This window comes from Dreissena polymorpha, chromosome 4 (assembly GCF_020536995.1).
Source record: "Dreissena polymorpha isolate Duluth1 chromosome 4, UMN_Dpol_1.0, whole genome shotgun sequence".
NCBI lineage: Eukaryota > Metazoa > Mollusca > Bivalvia > Myida > Dreissenidae > Dreissena > Dreissena polymorpha.
In genome coordinates, this window is record NC_068358.1 from 116292615 (window position 1) to 116314533 (window position 21919).

Consider the following 21919-nt stretch of genomic DNA (forward strand, 5'->3'; position numbering starts at 1 on the left):
CTGACAGTAGTTTAAAGCATGCAGATTGGTTTGACAACGAATGTATTACTGCACGAAATCACTACCATGACGCTTTAAAATATTTTAACATTAACATGACCGATTTAAATAGAAAAGTGTTGTGCGAAAACAAAAGTGTTTATAAGAAATTAATTATGAAAAAGAAAAAGATTGTATATCAGCGTTAAATGGCAGAAATTGAAAGTTTGAAAAGTAAAAAGCCGAAAGATTTTTGGAAAATTTTCAAATAAAAAAATAAAAGTAATTGCAATAAAATTCCATTAGATGTATTTAAAGAGTATTTGAAAATTTAAGTAATACTTATTCGGACAATCATAATGCACAGGCAGATTTTTTTTGTTCGAACAATGACTTTGACATTGAAAATTGTACTTTTCCAGAATTAGACCAACCAATAACGGTAAACGAGGTATTTTATGTATTGCCCAAGGTCGGGGGAGAGATAACAGTCTAGGTCGAACTCGATTATGGGAAAAAGGGAAAACAGAAAACTATGTTTGAATGAAAACTGGGCATTTATTATAAATGCCAAAAACTGACAAATACATGATTACGTAAAACATAATCAAAGCAAACATATTATACATGTTTTCCCTAATGTACATAACTGGGAGGCAAAAAACCGCCGACCCAAAGACTAGAATCATACATGTATTCAATCAAAATTGGCAACATTGAAGACTAGAATGGCATAATTGCAAATCAAATAAAACAATAGAACTAAAAAGGTTATACTGTAAAGCAAAGTAAATCATTTAACTATCTTGCAACTCTGTAAAACACATATAACTAAAATAGCTAGAATGTAAGCATGATAAACTAAGAGGAGGAGGCATGGGAGGAGGTGGATTTTAAATCAGTGAAAATTGACGTGAAACTACTCACGTCCAGAATTATGCAAAGACTGGCTTCTCGAAAGTTCCAAAACTGCTAGTCTATCAAAGCTTTTTCTAACAGCTTTTTAAATGTCAAACATCTATTCATGAACTCAATTTGCTGCAGTATAAACAATAGCAGGGTAAAATTAATGCTCTTTCAACAGAGTGTGTTAATGTAAACAATCTGGCAACCAATATTTTTATAAACTTTATGGTTAAATGCAATTTCCCTTCAGAACATTCCCGGCTAATATAAAATAAAGAGTGGGGAGGTCAATGTCATCAAAAAAATTATGTTGGCTTAAAATGTTATTTATGTATTGCCCAAGGTCGGGGGAGAGATAACAGTCTAGGTCGAACTCGATTATGGGAAAAAGGGAAAACAGAAAACTATGTTTGAACGAAAACTGGGCATTTATTATAAATGCCATAAACTGACAAATACATGATTACGTAATACATAATCAAAGCAAACATATTACAAATGTTTTCCCTAATGTACATAACTGGGAGGCAAAAAACCGCCAAAAGGGAACCGTCGGCCAGAGAGACTTAAGACTGGAACGAGCTCGACCGTGGATAGAGATAATATGAAGCCAGACAATTAGAAATGGATCATCATATTTGCATTGGCCTACTTATAAAAAAGCCTCTGCAGCCTCTTATCATATACACGTATAAACACAATACTTAAAAGTGGATTTCAGCATATCATCAAACACGTGGATGATACATGTAAAGGGCATTAATTATCTAAATCTATACATGTACAACCTATACAGAATAAATGGTCAATACTAGTAGACAGAAGGCAATGTAAATGATCATAAATATAGATAAAAAACTTGCCCATCCATGACAAAGACCACATATGATACATAAGTGGTTATTGCTAACAACTTTGGAGACGAAATATACGAATTATAAAAAATACTGACAGAAAAATAATATACAGCTGTATAACAAAGACACATGATAACGACAACTGCGGACCATTCTGCTCTCAATTGTTCGTATTATGCAAGCACATTTATAACAAATAATCATATTTACATTGACTGTCACTGGTACCCGCACTTCTTTACTGTGATGTAATACTAGAGTTTGTACAATTGCGGCTTCAAACTGACATCATTTAAGACAAATTTCGTGACTGTGGCCTTAAACCATCAGCCAAAACAAATTACACAGCAGTTACTGTGGCCTTAAACCATCAGCCAGGTCACATTTCAAAACTGTGGCCTAAAACCATCAGCTAAAGCAAATGTTTCAACTGAGGCCTTAAACCATCAGCTATGTTCTGTACGTTATAATGTGACAATCATTGAAAGTCAATATCATGGCTGCGGCGTTGACCGACAGCACTGTGAAGGTTGGCAATGGCATTCAGTTCTCGTATGATATTGTTTAAAAAGATCTGCTGCCTAAAACCGACAGATCTTAAAAAACATCAATGAATTTTCATGTGGTCAAAATGATGAAAAAATTGATCTGCTGCCTATGACCGTCAGATCATCTGAAAAATTAAGATTAAAGATTCAAATATGTAAGCAGAGTATTGTTGCGACTTTATCTTGATTTATATAGGGAGAGCCGAGGGACGGATATATTTTAGGTATGCGTTGGTCTTCCAGCGACCTAGCTTCTGTATTTGTGATACGGACATATTGGAATTGTGAGCATGAGTAGCACCACCAATGCGAAATGAATGGGCTGTAAAGAACTTTGGATCCATGTTGTTTGCTATAACACACAAACGTAAGACCGATCTGAAATACGTGGTAGAAACTGGTTGATTGTTATTGTCTCTAAATAGCTGGCCATTACTCGGTGGTGATATGCGTAAATATAATAGAAAGCATAATATATTGCATATACCCGGGATGTGTTCAGCCCTCAGCAATATATTATACTTCATGCCGGCTAACACAAGACGGCGGACTAGGGCCATGATGTTAGGTACTTTACAAGTATGTTTATTGATAATGTGTACAACTGCTCCATTATCTGTATGAAGTACTATACATTGATTTCTCATCTTAAAACCCCAAATTTCTAATAAAAGAGTGATGGGTAAAAGCTCTTTGAATGTTATGTCGTAGGGAGACCACAATGTAGGCCATGTATCATAAAACCAATGGGACTGAAAAATTGCAGCGAAACCTAGAGAACCTGAGGCGTCCGTGTGTAAGTGTAATGTATCTGAGGTGAGCCAACGTTTGTGTAGAAGAAGTTCTTTACCACTGAAATGATCAACAAACAATTGCCAAGCACGGATATCTTTCCCACTTTCCTTATTTAGTGTTATTCTATGGTGTGGGTGTGTTACTTTTTTAGTAAGATCTATAAGGCGACGCAAGAAAAAAAAACACCGACCAGGTGTTACTACCTGGCAGCAGAAAGTTAACAAACCTAGAAGGGATTGTAATTCTTTAAGGGTGACCTTGCGATGCTTTGCTACTGAGGCAAGTTGCATCCTCAATTTTTCCAATTTGTCTTGAGGCAAGCGGGCTTCAAACATATTAGAATCTAGTTCAAGACCCATAAAAATGATAACAGTTCGAGCATTCTCTGTTTTTTCCTCTTTAATCGGAACGCCTATTTTTGAACAGATATTAAGGAATTTGTTAAGATCATTTTGACAGCTGTTTGAGAAAATCATCGAGAATGTGTACCATGTGTTTAATTTTTAAGATATTTTCCGAAATGTGTTGAAGGCTACAACTAAAACGTTCAAAATTGCACATGATGAGGACGCTCCCATTGGAAGACACGTATCAAAATAATACTGACCCCTAAATTTGAACCCTAATACGTGATGATCGTTTGCATGAATAGGAATTAAACGAAAAGCAGAATCTATGTCCGTTTTACAGAATAAGGTTCCTGTACCCAGTTCCAGTAGTTTGTTGACTGCATCATCAAAGGAACTGTAGTTAACACTAGATAAGTTAGGATCTATAAAATCGTTCACGGAATTTCCGCGTGGGTAACTTAGATGATGAATCAACCTAAATTGTCCCGGTGTTTTCTTGGGAAAAAGGCCAATGGGACTTACCCGGAAGTTTTCGAAAGGAGGGGACGTAAAGGGGCCTTTTACACAACCTGAATTTAGTTCTGCCTGAAGTTTACTTTGCACTATGTCAGGGTTCTCATCACAAGACTTCAGATTTGGGGATGTGGAAGCCTTGTGTTGACCTGTGTAACCCAATTAAAAACACGTGTAAAACCTAGAATCAGATATTGTGCTAATGGATAGTCCTGAAGAAATGGTGTAAGTGCAGAGACTTTAATTGGGGTAACTACAAGATTGTTACTTTGTTGACTTAGCAGGGTCGATGTTTCATTGAGACTGGGCTTTGGCTGCCTGTTCTGTGTTGCTGAATTTGCAGGTGTATGCTGCATGTGGACCTCTACAAAAGCCACAGATGTGGGGCTGTTTGCATTTTGGGTTACGACAAGAGGTTCGCTTATTGAAATGCCAGCAGGTTTTTTCGAGAAACCGTTGGAGGGGGGGGGGGGGGTCCAGTACTGTATGACCTGTTTGGTGGTTGCTTGGGCCGAAAGGGCTGCTGGGGTTGTTGGAAAGACATGCAGGCCATTAACCAATATTCCGTATGAATACGGTCCCAGGGCATAAGAACTGACTCGCGCAGCAAGCGAAACTGCGTGTCGTAATAGAGAAAGGCCATCCCGGGGCGGCTCCTGGCAATGTCGCGTACAATCTCCATATATTTCAGGAGCTGTTGGGCCTCAAAGGGGTATTTGTGTAGGTAAACGGCCATGAATCTAATGAATGCTGTGGTCCATGCTACAATGGTATTGATTTTTTTTTGCTACGTGAAGTTGGGTTAATGGTAAAATTGTGTTGGTCGTCCAGTTGGAGTGTAAATTGCGGAGTGGACGGATTTTGCGATGACGGCAGCAGAAACGCCATATCCACAAACTTATTTTTCCAAATAAGTTTGCGCGTTCTACTTTTAATTTGATTAATGATTAATGAGTGCCAATGGGTTCTGCGAACTGAATGGCATTACCTGCCAAGGAATTTGTGTGTTGAGACACGGCCTGTTGTAAGCTTGGGAACAGATAGTGATCGTCTTCATCCGAATCGGAGTTTGAAGAAGAGTCTGATTCCACTGGTAGATGCGGGGGAACTGCTGGCATGTGAGGACTCGCAGATGAGGATGTTTGTACACCAAGGGTTGTTGCTGTACTTGGAGCAGCTGGCAAACGAACCGATGTTTCTTCATCACTGCTGAAGTTGTCATTCACATCGTCATCTAGATTGGCCTCCAGGGGCAGACTGTTGTGAGTCTTTTGTTTTTTCGGGCCTTTGCCTTTTGTTGAGGTTGGGGCATCATTGTTTTTGCGCTTGTGTGCTTGTTTTTGTCTGGAACAACAGGTACACGCCGAATGCGTTCCCTTCTTAGGACGGCTGGTACGTTTCATGATCTGAAATGAATACATGATTAACTGTAATGGATGAAACTATATCGAGGGCATAATCCCTTGAATGCATTATAGTCTTGTTTGTAAGACAAACATAAAGTTAAATTGAAACTTTATGTATTTAACCATATGTATAAATCTATAGCTCTTATTTTGGTAGACTAAAAGTAACTCGACCTTCATAAGTGTTAATTCACAAGACTATTTTTGACCTCGACATTGTGTGTTGCGGAATCCGCAAAATAGCCGTATGATTACAACAAAGGCGTAAACTTTAAAATAATAAATCTGACGCTAATTATCATGTCAAAAAATAAATTAAAGTAAGCGAATTGTCGTATAAACAACATATGTGAAATTCACATCTTCATGGTATGTAAAACTAAACCACAAACGCTCTGCGTAACATAAATTGCATGTAGGCATATAAAGTAAACCATGTATCTACACATGCTGTGTGATGTATAAAATAACACTCATAAACATGGCAAGCAAAGCTAAACCATGATAGTAAAGCGTGAGTTATGAAACTAAGCACGCATACGTGGAGAATAACACTAAACATGTGTTCGTAATTTGCGTGTGATGTGTAAACTAAATCACACAATCATAGCCAGCAAAGCTGGTCAAGCTAATCTATGATACAAAAGTAAGCGTGAGCTATGAAGCTAAGCACGCTTTCATGGAATATATGACTAAACCATGTAATTATAATTTCTGTGTAATGTAAATCACACAATCATAGCCAGCAAAGCTGGGCAAGCTAATCTATGATACAAAAGTAAGCGTGAGCTATGAAGCTAAGCACGCTTTCATGGAATATAAGACTTAACCATGTAATTATAATTTCCGTGTGATGTAAATCACACAATCATAGCCAGCAAAGCTGGGCAAGCTAATCTATGAAAGAATGTTAAACGTGAGCTATGAAAAGAAGCACGCCTACATGAAATATAACACTAGACCATGTATTTGTAATTTTCGTGCGATGTGTAAACTAAATCACACAATCATAGTCAGCAAAGCTGATCAACGTAATCTATGATATAAAGTTAGGCGTTGGCTATGAAAGTACGCCTAGATGGATTGTGAAAATAAAATATGTACAGAATTAGTGTGAAATGAAGACCAAATCACACCGTACTGACATTGTTGGTATTAATTAGAGTGTGAACTCTTTAATAAATGAGATTCACTAATAAATAAGGACACAAACGTTACAGCAATTCTTGCATAAAATTAAAAAAGCAAGAACACTTAAAATGTAATTAAGAACATTGTAATATAGCCACATGCGCTATGTAGTTGTATATAGATATATATATATATATATATATATATATATATATATATATATATATATATATAATATACATAATATAAATATAATTATATATAATGAATAGATAATTTTCTTTTGAAATTATCTATATCTGAGAAAAGGAAAGATAGTATCATACGTATCTTATGAATGGCAAATAGAACCCTTCTGGGCGGCGACCACAGCAGCTCTGACATTTGTAATCAGGCGGAGCTGACCGGCACTGGACAGGTGACAACCATCGTCTGCAAAATTTTGTTGCAGGAGACTAAAACCCCTTCATACGCCATAGGTATGAACGACCATGACCAGTGCGATTGAGCATCTCTATCAGATGGGAATTCAGATTGTCAACACGTGCATTGAACCAATCCACGTCGACTGGATATCTTGTACGAGATAACGGAACCTGTCTGTGTAAAACTTGTAACACTATGACTTTTCCCACTCCAATCACAAACAAAAGAGTGTCTATTAAATTCTCAATATCCCGAGCAACACTTTCCGGAGTAACATCCGAATTGTAGATGTCGATTGACCCAATGATCAGCACAAGAATGTCTGGACTGAAATCACTAACAACTTCCAGATGTCTCCTCAATTCACTCAAATTTTCTGTAGAAAACGGGGTCGCCGCCCAAAAGTTGATATGCAAAGTATTCCTTATACCAGAGTTCAAAATAATACGTAAAATTATAACCTTTTATTTGACATATAATGCCTTAAATTACAAATTTTAAATCAGTGAAAATTGACGTGAAACTACTCACGTCCAGAATTATGCAAAGACTGGCTTCTCGAAAGTTTCAAAACTGCTAGTCTATCAAAGCTTATTCTAACAGCTTTTTAAATGTCAACCATCTATTCATGAACTCAATTTGCTGCAGTATAAACAATAGCATGGTAAAATTAATGCTCTTTCAACAGAGTGTGTTAATGTAAACAATCTGGCAACCAATGTTTTTATAAACTTTATGGTTAAATGCAATTTCCCTTCAGAACATTCCCGGCTAAAATAGAGAGTGGGGAGGTCAATGACATAGAAAAAATTATGTTGGCATAAAATGTTATAAATGCATGTAAACACTTGAAGCGTAATAAAGCGTCTGGTGGCGACTGTATTTTAAACGAATACTTTATTGAGTGCATTGATATCTTAACCAGTCATTTGTGTGATGTTTTTAATAGTATTTTAACCTCGGGCTATTTTCCTGAAAAGTGGACGGAGGGTATAATTATTCCATTGCATACAAAAGGCCCTGAGGACGATGTGAATAATTACAGAGGAATAACCCTTGTTAGCTGTTTTTCTAAGCTATTTACAGCTATTTTAAACAAGCGCATTGATTTTTTTTGCAAAAATAATGCTAAAATTTCGGATGCACAATTCGGATTGAGAAAAGGTTGTTCAACCGTTGATGCCATAAATATTCTTATGTCAGTTGTACAACATTATTTTAATGAAAATAAGCGTATGTATGTTGTTTACGTTGATATGCTTATATGTTTTGATAGCATATACTGCAATGCATTATGGCTAAAAATGTACAAATCCGGTATACAAGGCAAAATATTACGAATAATTAAAAATATGTAAGAAAATGTCAAATCATGTATAAAAGCATGCTCGACATACTCTGAATACTTTAGCTACGCCGTTGGTTTACGGCAAGGGGAGGTAATGTCTCCTATTCTATTTTCATTGTTTGTCGAGGACTTAGAACTTTTTTTTACAAGATAGTGTCCATTCTGGTTTAAATATAGAAGATATATTTTTAATTGAACTGTTGTTTGCAGACGATATGGCGATTTTGGGTAAATCACCCGACGAAATACAATTTCATTTAGACAACCTTTACCTTTAGTGTAACTCATGGGGACTAAATGTTAATACTAGCAAAACAAAAATACTGGTTTTTCGGAAAAGGGGTAGAATTCGCCGAGATGAGACATGGACATATAATGGGGAAACTATAGAAGTCGTCGATAATTTTAACTATTTGGGTACAGTTATTAATTATACTGGTAGTTTTATATTAAACCAGGAGCAGTTAGTAGGTAAAGCTCTTAAGGCTATGAATACTTTGATTTATAAATGCAAACAGAATGATCTAAAACCTAGAATATTGTGTCAATTGTTTGATGCCTTTGTTGGCTCTATTTTAAATTATGCATCAGAGATATGGGGTTTTAATAAAATCAAAGATATTGAACGCATCCACTTAAAATTTTGTAAAAGGTTGTTAAATGTTAAAAGCAATACATGTAATGCAAGGGTGTATGGTGAATTAGGTAGACACCCACAGTATGTAAAAAGATATGTTCGTATTGTAAAATATTGGCTTAAAGTTGTTAATAGTGAAAATATTATCATAAAACTGTGTATAACCAGGAGATAAATGATTGTGATAAAGGGTATAAAAATTGGGTTTCGAATGTGAAAAGGTTATTAAATGATTATGGATTTTCATATATATTCGAAAATGCAAATATGATTAATGCAAAGTGGTTTTTATGTGAATTAAAATGTAGAATTGTAGATGCTTTTAAACAAGAATGGTTTGGCAATATAAATGAAAGTTCTGTTTCAGATATGTATAGAATATTCAAAATAACTCTTGAATACGAAACTTACTAAGATTTACTGCCAAACAGTTTGCGTACATACTTTGTTAAACTAAGGGCTTCTGCCACCCTTTGAGAATTCAAACTGGAAGATACGCACGTAATAATATTCCCCGTAATGAAAGATATTGTCAATGTTGTGATCAAAGGGACATAGAGGATGAATTCCACTGTATATGTAGATGTCCATGTTTCCAGCAATTAAGACAAAAATTATATAAATTGTTTACTATGTGAATCCATCAGTTTTTAAGTTCCATACTTTATTGAACTCAACTTGTAAAATTGAAATTATAAATTTGTGTAAATATATGAATGAAGCTCTAGCCGTAAGATATTCTATCACAAATAATATTGCCAGCGAAAACTAAAGTAGTTCCTTACTGCTAGTAAAACGATATATATTTAACTACGGTAATGTAAGGTCGTTCTTCTTTGTTAAATATACTTTGTTATATTACATTTTTTATATTGTTATAACTCATACGTTGTAATACATAGACACGTGACAATATTTTGTATTATATTTTGTGTATTTAGACGATGTACATTTGTATAAGTCTTAATAAACTGTCTGTTCTGTTTTTATTTCTTGCGAACAAAGCGTTTGTCGGAGTTGTGTAATTACATACATAAATATCGGATAAATGTTAACGAACAAAAACTGTAGGTGAACTTCAATGAAAGGATTTGAAATTACTTCATTTTAAGTATTGGCATTTTAATAATGTTAAGGTAGATATCGACGTTTGTTCTACAATATTTTGTTTGTTGAGTGAAAGCCTTATCGCATGTTACATGGGAATTGATCGGATAGCATTCAGAGTGGTGACAGTGGCATGTAAAGGTTGTAATTTATGGTTTCTTGATCCAATCAACATGCCGATTCTGAAAGTTATTTCAATGACACGTTCGTAACGTGTATTAGAGCGCATCTTCGGATTTTAATTTCTGAAACAAGTAATTTTAATATGTTTTATAATCCAACTGTTGTGCAAGAAAATATTCTAGTTTATTACATCGAGGTCATTTGAATGAACGCGTTTAACTGAGCTTAATAACATAAAGATGGAACCATATAAAGCTTGCCATCTGATCGGTAAATACAAGTAGTGTGTGTTGTTAATTTATAATATTTTAATTTCGCACGGTACCCGACATAACAGGTAAATAACGTTTTCTTTAATTAATCTTTAATTAATATAATTTGTTGACACCTATTGAATTCTTTTACGGAATAGATAATATTTATGTTGATTCTTTTTTTCATCAAAAATGCGACACACTCATACCTTTACGTTCAGATGAGTCGTTATTAATTGTATGTGTGTATATTTCAAAATTTATAACGTTCTTAAACGCGTGCGGCTTCATTATTTAAAGATTCTGAATATGTTCAAGCTTGCATATCAAATTAATTTATCGGACTCACGAACGTTGGGATTGATTTTAAATGTGTAGATGCTATTTTGAGCTTTATTTATTTATTTTTTTTCTGAAAGGAAATCCCATTTGGTGTGGTCTTGTGCTGGGGGAAATCCGGGGTACCCAATGAAACCACAACAGTTCTGAATGGTGACCACAAACAAAACACACATGCCCCGGGAGCGGGAATCGAACCTGGATCGCCAATATTAGAAGCGCGTGTTTTTACCACTGCGCAAACAGGACAGCCCGTGTTGAAGTTGAAAGCGCATATAATTTCAACAGTTGAAATAAATCATTTTTATTAAATCGGTCCAAATTAACCAATTGAGTTGTCCATATGTTCAGTGTTTGCTCATGTATAGGTCACTATTAGGTGTTAATTCTTACCCGGTGATATTTGGAAGTAGCCAATCACTTCTTGAATAACAAGAATAACACAGAAGTTATCAGTTGACATAAATTTTACCCATGTGAACGGAGATTTCAATTTAAATCCTTTTGTTTGTTTCAGATTTACTTTTGACTGACAAGAAACTTCGTTAAGTTATGGTTCTCTTAGAGTCGGTGTTTACTGCCATTGTGGCTGCCTGGACTTCTTACAGCTGCATTAACAATGAGTGTTGTAACGATGAATGGATAAGATCTGACTTATCGAGTAAGAATTCAATTTACACGGATTTGTTACCGACATATTAAAGTGATATTATGGGCTTTTTGCACTGTTGAATTGAGCTGAAAAGAATTAACAGGTCAAAAGAGTTAGTTAAAATGTGATTACTGAGCAATTATCTGCAACTCATCTTGCTACCAGTTGCTTATAAAAATATATTTTATATTCGATATTCCTACGTAACCCACCCAGTCCTCTAAGCCGAAATGATCGTAAAACAGAATTGTGTCTTTGTGTCGTATGAACCAATCTCCACTAAAACTAAATTTAGGTTCACATCGTACATACATGATCAGTTGTCAAACGAAAGTGCGGTTGATATTCAAATGCAAAAAAGGTCGCTCCGTCATATCAATACCATGAATCAATATCAGACGCAAGATCAACGACTCTTGCTTTAATTTTGATTGGCCGAATACAATCATTTAAACAAGGTTTGCGATTTAGGACCCTCATTTTCCCGTTTTTGTTCCATTTAAATGTAAACCGAAACGTCTAAGGTCATAAACACAAATTAATAGGGGTGGATATGGGCAGAAATAATATTTTTAAATAACGGTTCAATACTGAAAGTACGTGCGTTTTATCTTTCAAACACCGTCATTCACCGATACCTCTTTTACAAAGTAGTACAAATAAAATGTCATACAAAATGCTTATGTTTTATTACTTTGGCAATATTGTTTTTGTAAAACAGATTTGATCAATTTATTAGTATCATACAACAGAGCTCAGAATTACGCATTGATGTTGGTACATTTGGTAACGAATGGTAATACCTAAAAATCTACATGGTATAATATGGCTTACGTGTGAAATTGTAAATCAAACTTAAATGGTTATATTTCACTGCATAGCGTTTTATTGTGTTAAAGTTTAATCGTTATGTCCACTTGGCGTAATTAAACCAAATATTTGCATTTCAGATTTGCCATTGACATTGAAATCAAAGGTTTACGGGCAGCATCTTGTGTTCTTCCATCTGATTTGTAACGTCTACCTTTTTGTTATAAACGTTGTTAGCTGTAACACGCCGACAAAGTTGATATTATAATACATTCTTTTAGGAGCATCCCGTTTTAAAAATAGCTGTATATCCATGGCGTATGATTATATCAGAACATATGCTGAGAGGATGTTTGGATGATATAGTTGTTTAATTGTATTTTATGAGAATAAACTACGCAACAAGATAAATGAGGCCGTTACCGCGTGCCCGCGCGCATTGATTATCATCGACGAGATGGAAAAGATGCCACCGGGTCTCATAGATGTCTTGAAACCGTACTTGAACTTCCATGACAAAGTCGAAGGTGTGGATTATAGGAAAGCGATGTTCTTTCTTCTAAGGTACGCTGTGATCCGTCATCAAACGTAGACAACATTTGCATCGTACTAAATGAATAATAAGCCTTTGTGTTAAGCGTTTGTTTCTGACGTGTGTGATTTATTGAAACGTAAGATAAAAAACGTGCATAGAAGCCTAGTTAGGAATTGTTTTCCGGGCTATACAGGGTCAACGTTACTTACACTAAATACTTGTATAGAAAAACGGTTCCCGCTCAATAACTAAAATTAAGATGAGATGCTATTAAACTGTTTAAAACTTTATATGTGTGTATGTGTATGTGGCTTACACGCAGACCTAGCATGGGATTACCAAACTATATCAAGTAGAGTTAAAGCGAGTATATACGATCTCATTAACCGGTGCATTGTTTTTAAAAACAGAAATAACATTGATGAATTAAAAAACAAAAACAAATTCAGATGAAGAAGTTCTAAAAAATACAGATAGAAGAGTTGTATTCAAATGCAAATACTCTTCTGCTGTACAACAAAAAAAAATTCGTATCAACCAGACATGTACACTTTTAGGAAATCCCAATTAGTATGTCCAGATTTGTTCATCCGAAACAAAGTTACAATTGTGGTTCAATCTCCACGCAAAGTTGTCTTCCCATGCTCTCACATACAATTTGATCTAGCCATGCTTGTTCCAGTCAAACCTCCGCGCAGAGATATGACTGGGACCAGCATTGTATGTGAGAGCATGGAACGACAACTATGCGTGGAGATTGGTTCCAGTCAAATCTCTGCGCGGAGGTTGATTTGGGTTCTGCAACAAATACTAGCAAACGTTTCGGCATCGGCGTAGTTATACGTTATAAATGTAATTGAAGAAAACAACATTTGATTGAGCGTCGTTAATTAGTTTTATATTACATTCCTAGTTCATATTAAAATGTTGGTTTAAGATTACGATAGTAAAATGTTGACACATGGTAAGGGTAACTTTTTTTCTTTCTTTAACTGTATTCCTGCTTTTGTTTACTAGAGCTTTTTATATCCAATGTTAACATTTATCAATGAAAAGCATTTAATGACAAACTTCAATACATGCCAAAATCCGTGAAATGGCCCCTTTCATGGTTTCATAAATATCTACTTTTGTTTGTTCATTTTAGTAATAATGCAGGAGCAGCGATTAGTACCAAGACATTCGACTTCTGGAACGCTGGCAGAAGTAGAGAATCTATCCAATTGAAAGACTTTGAAAATATTTTGCAGTTGGCAACCCTTAACGACAAATCTAGTAAGTGTACTTTAAGCATACTAAACGACGGCTTGGTTGAGTCGCGCGTATTGGCACTGGAAGTCCTGCGATAAAATAACGGACAAAATGGTTACAAAATAAATAATTGGAAGTTTATTTTATGCTGTTCCATGATAGGGATATTTCGATTTGATCGTTATTTCATTGTGTGTAGTGGTAGATTTTCATCGGGTGTTTCTGGAATTTCCCAATAGGCATCCTCCCCCCAAAACATGCTAGTTGGGTTGCAGGGGTTTTGTCGAAATACAGAAAACTACTCTGTGTTTAAGAGACAACCCTATTGATGTCAAGTATAAAGCATCAAAGACACTTCACCTCAATTTAAAGTCGCATGTTGAAGACGAGCTAGTAGGGTTGAGCGATGGCTGAACCTGCGACCCTTAGTTCTGGCACTATTGTTTTTGACCACCTGTCGATTTTATATTTTAATTTATATGATCGCAAACATTTACATTGCATTATGTATTTTTGCATTTATGTGTGTTTCTTCTATTGTGGATTTGTTGTGTTCCTCCCCGTTTTGGGAATTGGTTACTTGTCATAAATGAAGGATCGCATTTCCGTCCTTTTGTAGTAGGCGAAGTTTCACTTCATGTGTATTATATTTAATTTGAATCAAATGTTCTTTCAGACGGCCTTTGGCACAGTGAATTAATCTCAAGCGGCCTCCTTACCGCGTCCATACCGTTCTTACCCTTGGAGAGACTGCATGTAAAACAATGCATTAGAGATGCGTTGATTAAACACAAATTTGTGAGAACTGTACAAGAAATACCAGAGGAAAAAGTTCAAATGATTGCGGACCAGTTAGCTTATTTTCCAGACGATAGCAAAGTATATGCTACAACTGGTTGCAAGCGAATACATGACAAAGTTCAACTAATTATGAATGACTATTAGACTTGGTTTGCCTGTAAGCTGGTGGCTGTCAGTTATCAATTAAGTTAAAGCTTACTAAAGGAAAATGACCAATTGTCTATGCATTACATGACAATAAACATAATACGACATCAGCCATAGGAAGTAGTAAATACATTAAACTTTTTGGCTTCAATTAACTAGGCTATTATACCATAGGCGAGTTCTTTTCCATCTGTTTAATGGACTGTTAGATACTTTACACATTACCGTTTTGGATGAGTTGAATAATATAAAAATAGAGAGTTTTAGTATGTTTATATGATGTTACTCTTAAGCACAGACGTGCAATATATATTTAATACCTTCTTTAAATCCTAATTAAATCAACGCGATTCATGACAATGATTCAATTTAAATCCGACTAATAACTTGAAAATGAATGCAATTGTCAATGTAATACATGTTCATTAAAGATAGTAATATGCATGTATACAAAAACATAATATTTGTGATACTGATTCAAACACATTGTTACGATTTGCTATTCCATTACAATACTGAATAAACACCGTACGTAATAATACAAAAAGTATTTAAATACTCAAACTAAGAATATAAATTGCTTTTGATTAACCTAGATTGTTGTGTTTTCAAATTAATAATTTGAATGCCAAAATAATAATTTTATTTCAATCTAACATACATTAAGTATAACTGAATTTTGACGGTAAAATAAATACTTGCACATTTATCAAATAATTATTAACTCAAATTATATTCAATAACTTTTTCCCGAAGTATTTATTAAATTATTGTGAAACACAAAATATAAAGACCAAGTCTGAAATTCGTCCACTAGTACAATACAATTTTCACATATCGTTTCATTGTTAGGTATTTGGAGAATGTAATAGTGAAGGTTGTCTATGAAACATGTTGCACCGTATTTAAAGCTTTAAATAATAAAGGTTGTATTGGTTAAATGCAAATACTTTGTTATTTGTTATTTATATAAATCTTGATACCACATACGTAATATAAGTAAACGACACTCTGAATCAAAATACTTTACCATCGATAATGACATGCGTTCTACCTGTCATGAATTATATGCATGGAAAACTATCTATCGCAAACATTTGATAACATCGCTAAAACCATGGGAAGCAAACGTTACCGTTTTCGAAGCATCGAGGCAACACCTGAAGCAATTACGGCAATATGCAAAAAGATCTGGGATGAGAAGAAGTGGTCCAAGGAGTGGACCCAGTCTCTCGCCATACCCTTACCGAAAAAGGGCATCCACAAGTTGAGCGATAATTACCGTACCATCAGCCTCATCAGTCAAATCAGCAAAGTCATGCTACAATCATTCTTAATCGATTGAAAAGTATGACCGAGGAACTGCTGGCCGAAGAGCAAGCTGGATTCAGAGCTGGGCTGAGTACAGTGGAACAGATCTTCAACTGCAGAATCATCATTTAGAATTACCTGCAACACCAACGTGAGCACTTCCACAACTTTATTGACTTTAAAAAGCTTTCGACCATGTGTGGCTTTATGGCCTATGGCATGTTTTGAGAGGATTCGACATTGACGAAGGGCTGGTGCAAGTCATTCAAAGGCTCTACGGAAACGCAAGCAGCGCAGTACTTCTCAAAAGACAGCAGTATGACTTCTTCAGGACATCAGTGGGCGTACGTCATAGATGTCTATTCTCTTTCGTCCGGATAAACCTTTTCCTTAAGAAGATAATGCCGGAGTCTCTCCATGACCATTACACCTCTATCTCCACGTAGAGATTCGCTGATGACATGGACCGCATTCGTGGCACTAGCAGTGAACTTCAAGATCTCACTTACAGACTCTATCAAAGAGCAGTAGCATACGGGATGGGTGTCATCACGGAGAAGTCGAAGATCACGGTGAACAGCACGACCAACACCAGTGCAGACATTGCCATGAACGGCGAAAGGCTAAAAGAAGCGACCAGCTTCAAGTGCTTGGGCGCAACCCTGTACATGGATGGTACCAGTACCGCCGAGGTTCGAATAAGAATTGACATGGCGACTGCAGCAATGGTAAGATTGAGCAGGTTGTGGACAAGCAGTGCCATCAGCTTCCCCACAGGAAGACAGGTTCTACTAGTCCCTCGTAATATCCATTATACACTACGGTTATGTCTTCGAAAACTGCTTCGCATCTCCTATATGGAGCTCAAGACCAACGAGTACGTCCGAAACATGACTGCAACACTTGTTGGTCCACTAATGGAGCCCCTACCGACGACCGTCAAACAACGAATGCTGGCTTGGTTTTGACACGTCAACAGGCACGACGCTCTGTGCAAGACTGTTCTCCAGGGCACACTAGAGGGAGGTCGACGTCGAGGCCGTCGAAACAAAAGCTGGATGGACAATTTAAAAGAGTGATATCCCTTTCTATGGATGAATTACTCTCAGAAGCACACAGCAGACCTGACTGGATGAGGATTTCTTTATCTTCGTCCCTTATCCCCCCTCCAAAGGCCAAACAGGTCAAGGGTATGATGAAAATGAGGATGAAGATGATAAAGATGAGGATCAATATGATGATGATTATGATGATGATGAAGTTTATGATGATGATGATGATTATGATTATGATGATTTTCGAAGCCTATTACGTAAAACCAATAAGTAAAATTTTCAAAGAATGAACAATAGAAAATAGCAATCTAAAGCCATATTTTATAAAAGTATTATAATCGAGAATTATGCCAGGAATTTATCACTTATGATCGAACAAATAAAATACAGCAAACGATGCAAGTTCACGACATTTATCAGGATAGTCTACTTTTATTACGGGGAGTTATTTGAAGACTAGCCGAACCTCACTCTTACACCAGATTTAATCACAAACCATATGTTTTTGTCACTTTTTATTCACAGAACAACATGTGTATGTATTGTCCCATGTGGTAATGAAAATGTTATAGACCGGATGGACTCGTTTGTCGTGAAATAAAGACCAAACACATTATGGCTGATTGAAAATAGACTTGTGTATTAATGCATGTGTAGATTAAGGTGGAACAGCTCTTTTCATGAATGTCGAAATTGGTGGTCAATACACGTTGCAATAAGGAACATAACTTCTTCTTCCCACAAAGTTCAAGGCTCTTCTGGAGCATCGACGCACTGTGAAACATAAAACAGATGTACAGATAAAAAGTACGTTCTTAAAAAAAAGAACCCTTTTATATTTTATAACAATGAAACAATATTACAAGGCTATTTAGTAACACATATAAATACAGAAAGTACACGAATACACCTTATGGCGGAGAAGGGGTGGAGGTAGGTGTTGATTTTAATCAGAATACATTTTTAAAGCAGCCACCTTATTAAACTCCGAGCAAAAATGACTAATGTTTGATTGGAACAAAGAGCTCACATGACCATATATCTTTATATGTTTTTTTACAAAAACAAATAATGTAATGTAATTAAATTAAAGGTAAAATCAAGTAATCAAGAACAATTTTTGTTTATAATGCGTACAATGATATAACAAAAAATTATGCGAGCATAAAATAGTATTTAAGTATTGTCTTATGTGCTACTGAAAAGGTCAAAGACCTGAATCTTGATATTGATGAGTGCGTCGTATATACAATTTCTCTTGGTTTATCTCGACGATGTGGGGTTCGCCATTGGGCGCTATTTATGTTTTAATGTACTCTCTTTGAAAATGTCTAATGTCTAAGAGTTCACAATCTCATCAGTGAGTTGATTCCAGTCAGGCACAGTTGGAACAAATATAAAGGTTGTATAAATTGACAGTTTTTGATCGAATTGTTTGAAAGCAATCGCAATTATTATTCACTAGGTTAAACACTTAAGTTTTTATAGAATTTGTTTTCTTATTGCTTTGCCCTTATGGTACGTGTAGGCCTTAATGGCATATGGTAGTGTTCAATTGAAATGGCCAGTAGGTGCCCTTTCACCATCTTGTACACAGCGTCAACTTGTGGGCTTGTCGTCTGTCTTGCAGTGGTGGGACGTCCAACCTGTGTAACATATCTGTGAAACACACAGGCTGTCTAGAGCGGTAGTCTCCCGTGATGGACCTTGCGGCTGGACACGCTCTAGGCAGTCAATGTCTGTTTGGTGGAATGGGTCCTATACAACACTGGCATATTGAATCGTTAAAAGGGACAAGCGCTAGGTAGTCATTTTTCGGCAGTTTACAGGACAGTGAATTGGGTTTCTTGCAAGATGCGCCTCAAAACAGTATTTTCAATTATCATTCTTGTTTGTCATGTGCATATTATAAATGCTGAGTTTGTTACTGCTGGCCCTTTTGCCGTTCGGTCTGCAATTACTGTAGGATTTCTGGATAGTTTCAATGTTTTTAACTGTATGGTAAATGAGTTCTGCAATGACAGATGGATCTCAACCAACTTTACTGGTAAAGCCTAAAGGCATGGGACGTCTAATGAACAAATCGTACAATTGTGTTTCCCAGATACTTATCCTTCACTCAAAGTTAATTTATAAATTTCAAAATAAGGACATCTAGTAATCTGGTAACAAAAAGTGTCTAGTTGGACTTACCGCCTTAAAATAAAACTAGAAATGGCGCGGCCGCGGCCGACGCATATCCCCACGCCGCATGTTGTTAGTAATGGAAAATCTCTGACCCGGCCCCATCCCAACCCCACCGAGGGGTCAGATCAAAATTCCAAATAGTGCACTGTCGCACATATGCTCATAGCTACCATGTGTTTAAGTTTCAAGGTTCTAGTGCTAATAGTGTAGGAGGAGATAGTGACCAGGACGGACAGACGAAAAGGCAATTGTGGGTGGGTGTGGCCTATGTGGGCGGGGCCTTGTGGTGGGTAATGTGGACATGGATGGTCGAGATAGACCGTGTTTTCATAATATATGTTCAGTATTAATTTGAAGTTGGTGAATAAATGGAGAAGTTATGTTAAACAAAATTTTGGGTGAGCATGGTCTATGTGGGCGGGGCGCCCCAGGGTTGGTAATCGGGCCATGCATAGTTGAGATTGACACTATTGTCAGAATAGATGTTCAGTATCAATTTGAAGTAAATCGGTGTAGAAATGAAGAAGTTAGTGTAAAATAACCTAAAAAAAAGAGTGAAAATCTCTGACCCGGCCCCATCCCAAACCCCATAACTTTTGACACAGGAGTCAGATCAAAATTCCAAATAGTGCACTGTCGCACATATGCTCATGGCTACCATGTGTTTAAGTTTCAAGGTTCTAGTGCTAATAGTGTAGAAGGAGATAGTGGCCAGGACAGACGGACGGACAGACGGCGGAGATAACCCCCCTTTTCCAATTCGGAGCGTGGGGATAATAAACGGTGGAACGTTTCCTTCATTACACACATTTGTGCGCTCAACAATTGATAACTACCTCTTGTGCTGTAAAAAGCACATTTAGCACGGATAGTGTTTTTAATATAATGAACATACCTGTAGGCTTTATCAAGGGTTTTACCGAGTAAAAAAAGTTGTTGTCACATAATTTATTTCCTTGAAATAATATCTTATAGCCAACATTTGTTTTAGAGCCAATATTTGTCCACAATAACAATATAAATAATAATACAATTTATATAGACCCATTTCAAGTCTTAACAAAGATCACCATGAAGTGCATAAACTACAATCTTGTGATTAATATTTAACAGTATTATTGTTAATAATAAGATGTATTTATTTTAGAATATTTTATTTTAACTCATAACTAATGTCAAATGTGTTCCTGGAAAGTCTGGAAAATATATGACAATATCAACATTATTCTTTACTAGCAGAGTGATAAATCATCCTTCCAAACAAGATTTTTATTTGGTGAAATAACTACGGTGGCATAGAGGTGACATTCACTCCTCTTTTTTAAAATTGCACTCCTCTTTTGTCTATCTCGTGGCCACGAGTTAGCTAAGTCGGGATCTCGAGATCTCGAAATAGAAAAAAGCACTCCTCTTTTTTCTATCTCGTGGCCACGACATAGCTAACTCGTGGTCACGAGTTAGCTATGTCGTGGCCACGAGATAGAAAAAAGAGGAGTGCAAAACTAAATAAAAGAGGAGTGCAATTAAAAAAAGAGCGGTGCAGTAAAAAAGGCAGGGTTCTTTAAATAAAAGAGGAGATAATTTTTGCGATTTCGAGATCCCGAGTTAGTTAGCCAATCAAATTGTGCGTAACATGTGTAAATATTCTGTACGCATATATTCTGGTTCCCAGCTTCTACTGTAAACAAATAGAAGCCTGGCATTGGCGGAATCATGGTCGACGCGATGATAATGGTGAGTTAACCAAATATTTAAAAATGTGGTTCGTCGGGGAATCATTCATTTTTCAATCGAAATGCATATATTTCATTCTGTAAACGTTCTTCCTTTTTTTGATTTCTTCCGCATATTAGAGTTAATTAATGTTCCATAACCTGAGTATGTTTCGGACAAGTACACAGATAGTTTTATTTCGGATGTTTGAGTAAATTTGTAACACACTGTATTTGTGATGTATTTTTGAGTAGTGTCACAAATATGAAAGCATTGCGGTGTGGTTATCTTTGATTAACAGTAGTAATGCATTTTTATGTATTCAGGCCTTTTTCCAGGTTCACCACAGTCAGAATTTCAGACCTGCTTTTCCCAAATTAGCAAAATGCTTCTAAATATCTTTTCTAAACTCCATTAAAAATGGTTCGTGGTTTTCGAGACAAAGATATTCATAATTCATAATTCAAATCATAAATCATATTTCAAATGGATCATACTTGGTCCCAAGTAATTGAGAGTGGGTCTGGCCTAGATCACACATACAGTTCCTTTGCCAAAAAAACTCAAGTACTCCTCATAAACGAGGAAGCAAGAGGGCAATATCAACTCTCAAAGGAAAAACACCTAAACATTAACATAAAAGGATTAAACTGGTGATTATTTTTCACTTTATAGTACTACTTTCTTTTCCAAAATAATTCAATTGTATTTTTATAATTGTGAAATCTCTTCAACCAA

The 21919-nt window shown here is 36.0% G+C and overlaps 1 protein-coding gene and 1 long non-coding RNA gene across 8 annotated transcripts; one reads left to right on the top strand and one right to left on the bottom strand.

The window, feature by feature from the left end:
- Positions 1-517: 517 nt before the first annotated feature.
- Positions 518-7553, bottom strand: LOC127879426 (uncharacterized). Of its 2 annotated transcripts, none has more exons than XM_052426253.1 (2): positions 7443-7553; positions 518-5354 (listed from the first exon to the last, which is right to left on the bottom strand). In XM_052426253.1, exon 2 carries the CDS (start codon positions 3559-3561, stop codon positions 2479-2481), a length of 1083 nt encoding a protein of 360 aa, XP_052282213.1. In that variant the 5' UTR covers positions 3562-5354; positions 7443-7553; the 3' UTR covers positions 518-2478. The 2 variants fall into 2 exon arrangements, with proteins under 2 accessions (XP_052282213.1, XP_052282212.1); XM_052426252.1 differs by having other exon boundaries at positions 7373-7456.
- Positions 7554-10126: 2573 nt separating this feature from the next.
- On the top strand, positions 10127-15862 carry LOC127879438 (uncharacterized). Of its 6 annotated transcripts, none has more exons than XR_008049093.1 (6): positions 10127-10257; positions 10800-10872; positions 11237-11380; positions 12322-12745; positions 13864-13991; positions 14644-15862. It is a non-coding gene; the product is annotated as an uncharacterized LOC127879438 (long non-coding RNA). The 6 variants fall into 6 exon arrangements; XR_008049092.1 differs by having other exon boundaries at positions 10137-10396; XR_008049094.1 differs by lacking the exon at positions 10800-10872 and having other exon boundaries at positions 10132-10257.
- Positions 15863-21919: the final 6057 nt, after the last annotated feature.

Bases quoted from the DNA above. Each gene is read 5' to 3' on its own strand.
- LOC127879426 (XM_052426253.1), bottom strand. From the start codon at position 3,561: ATGATTTTCTCAAACAGCTGTCAAAATGATCTTAACAAATTCCTTAAT.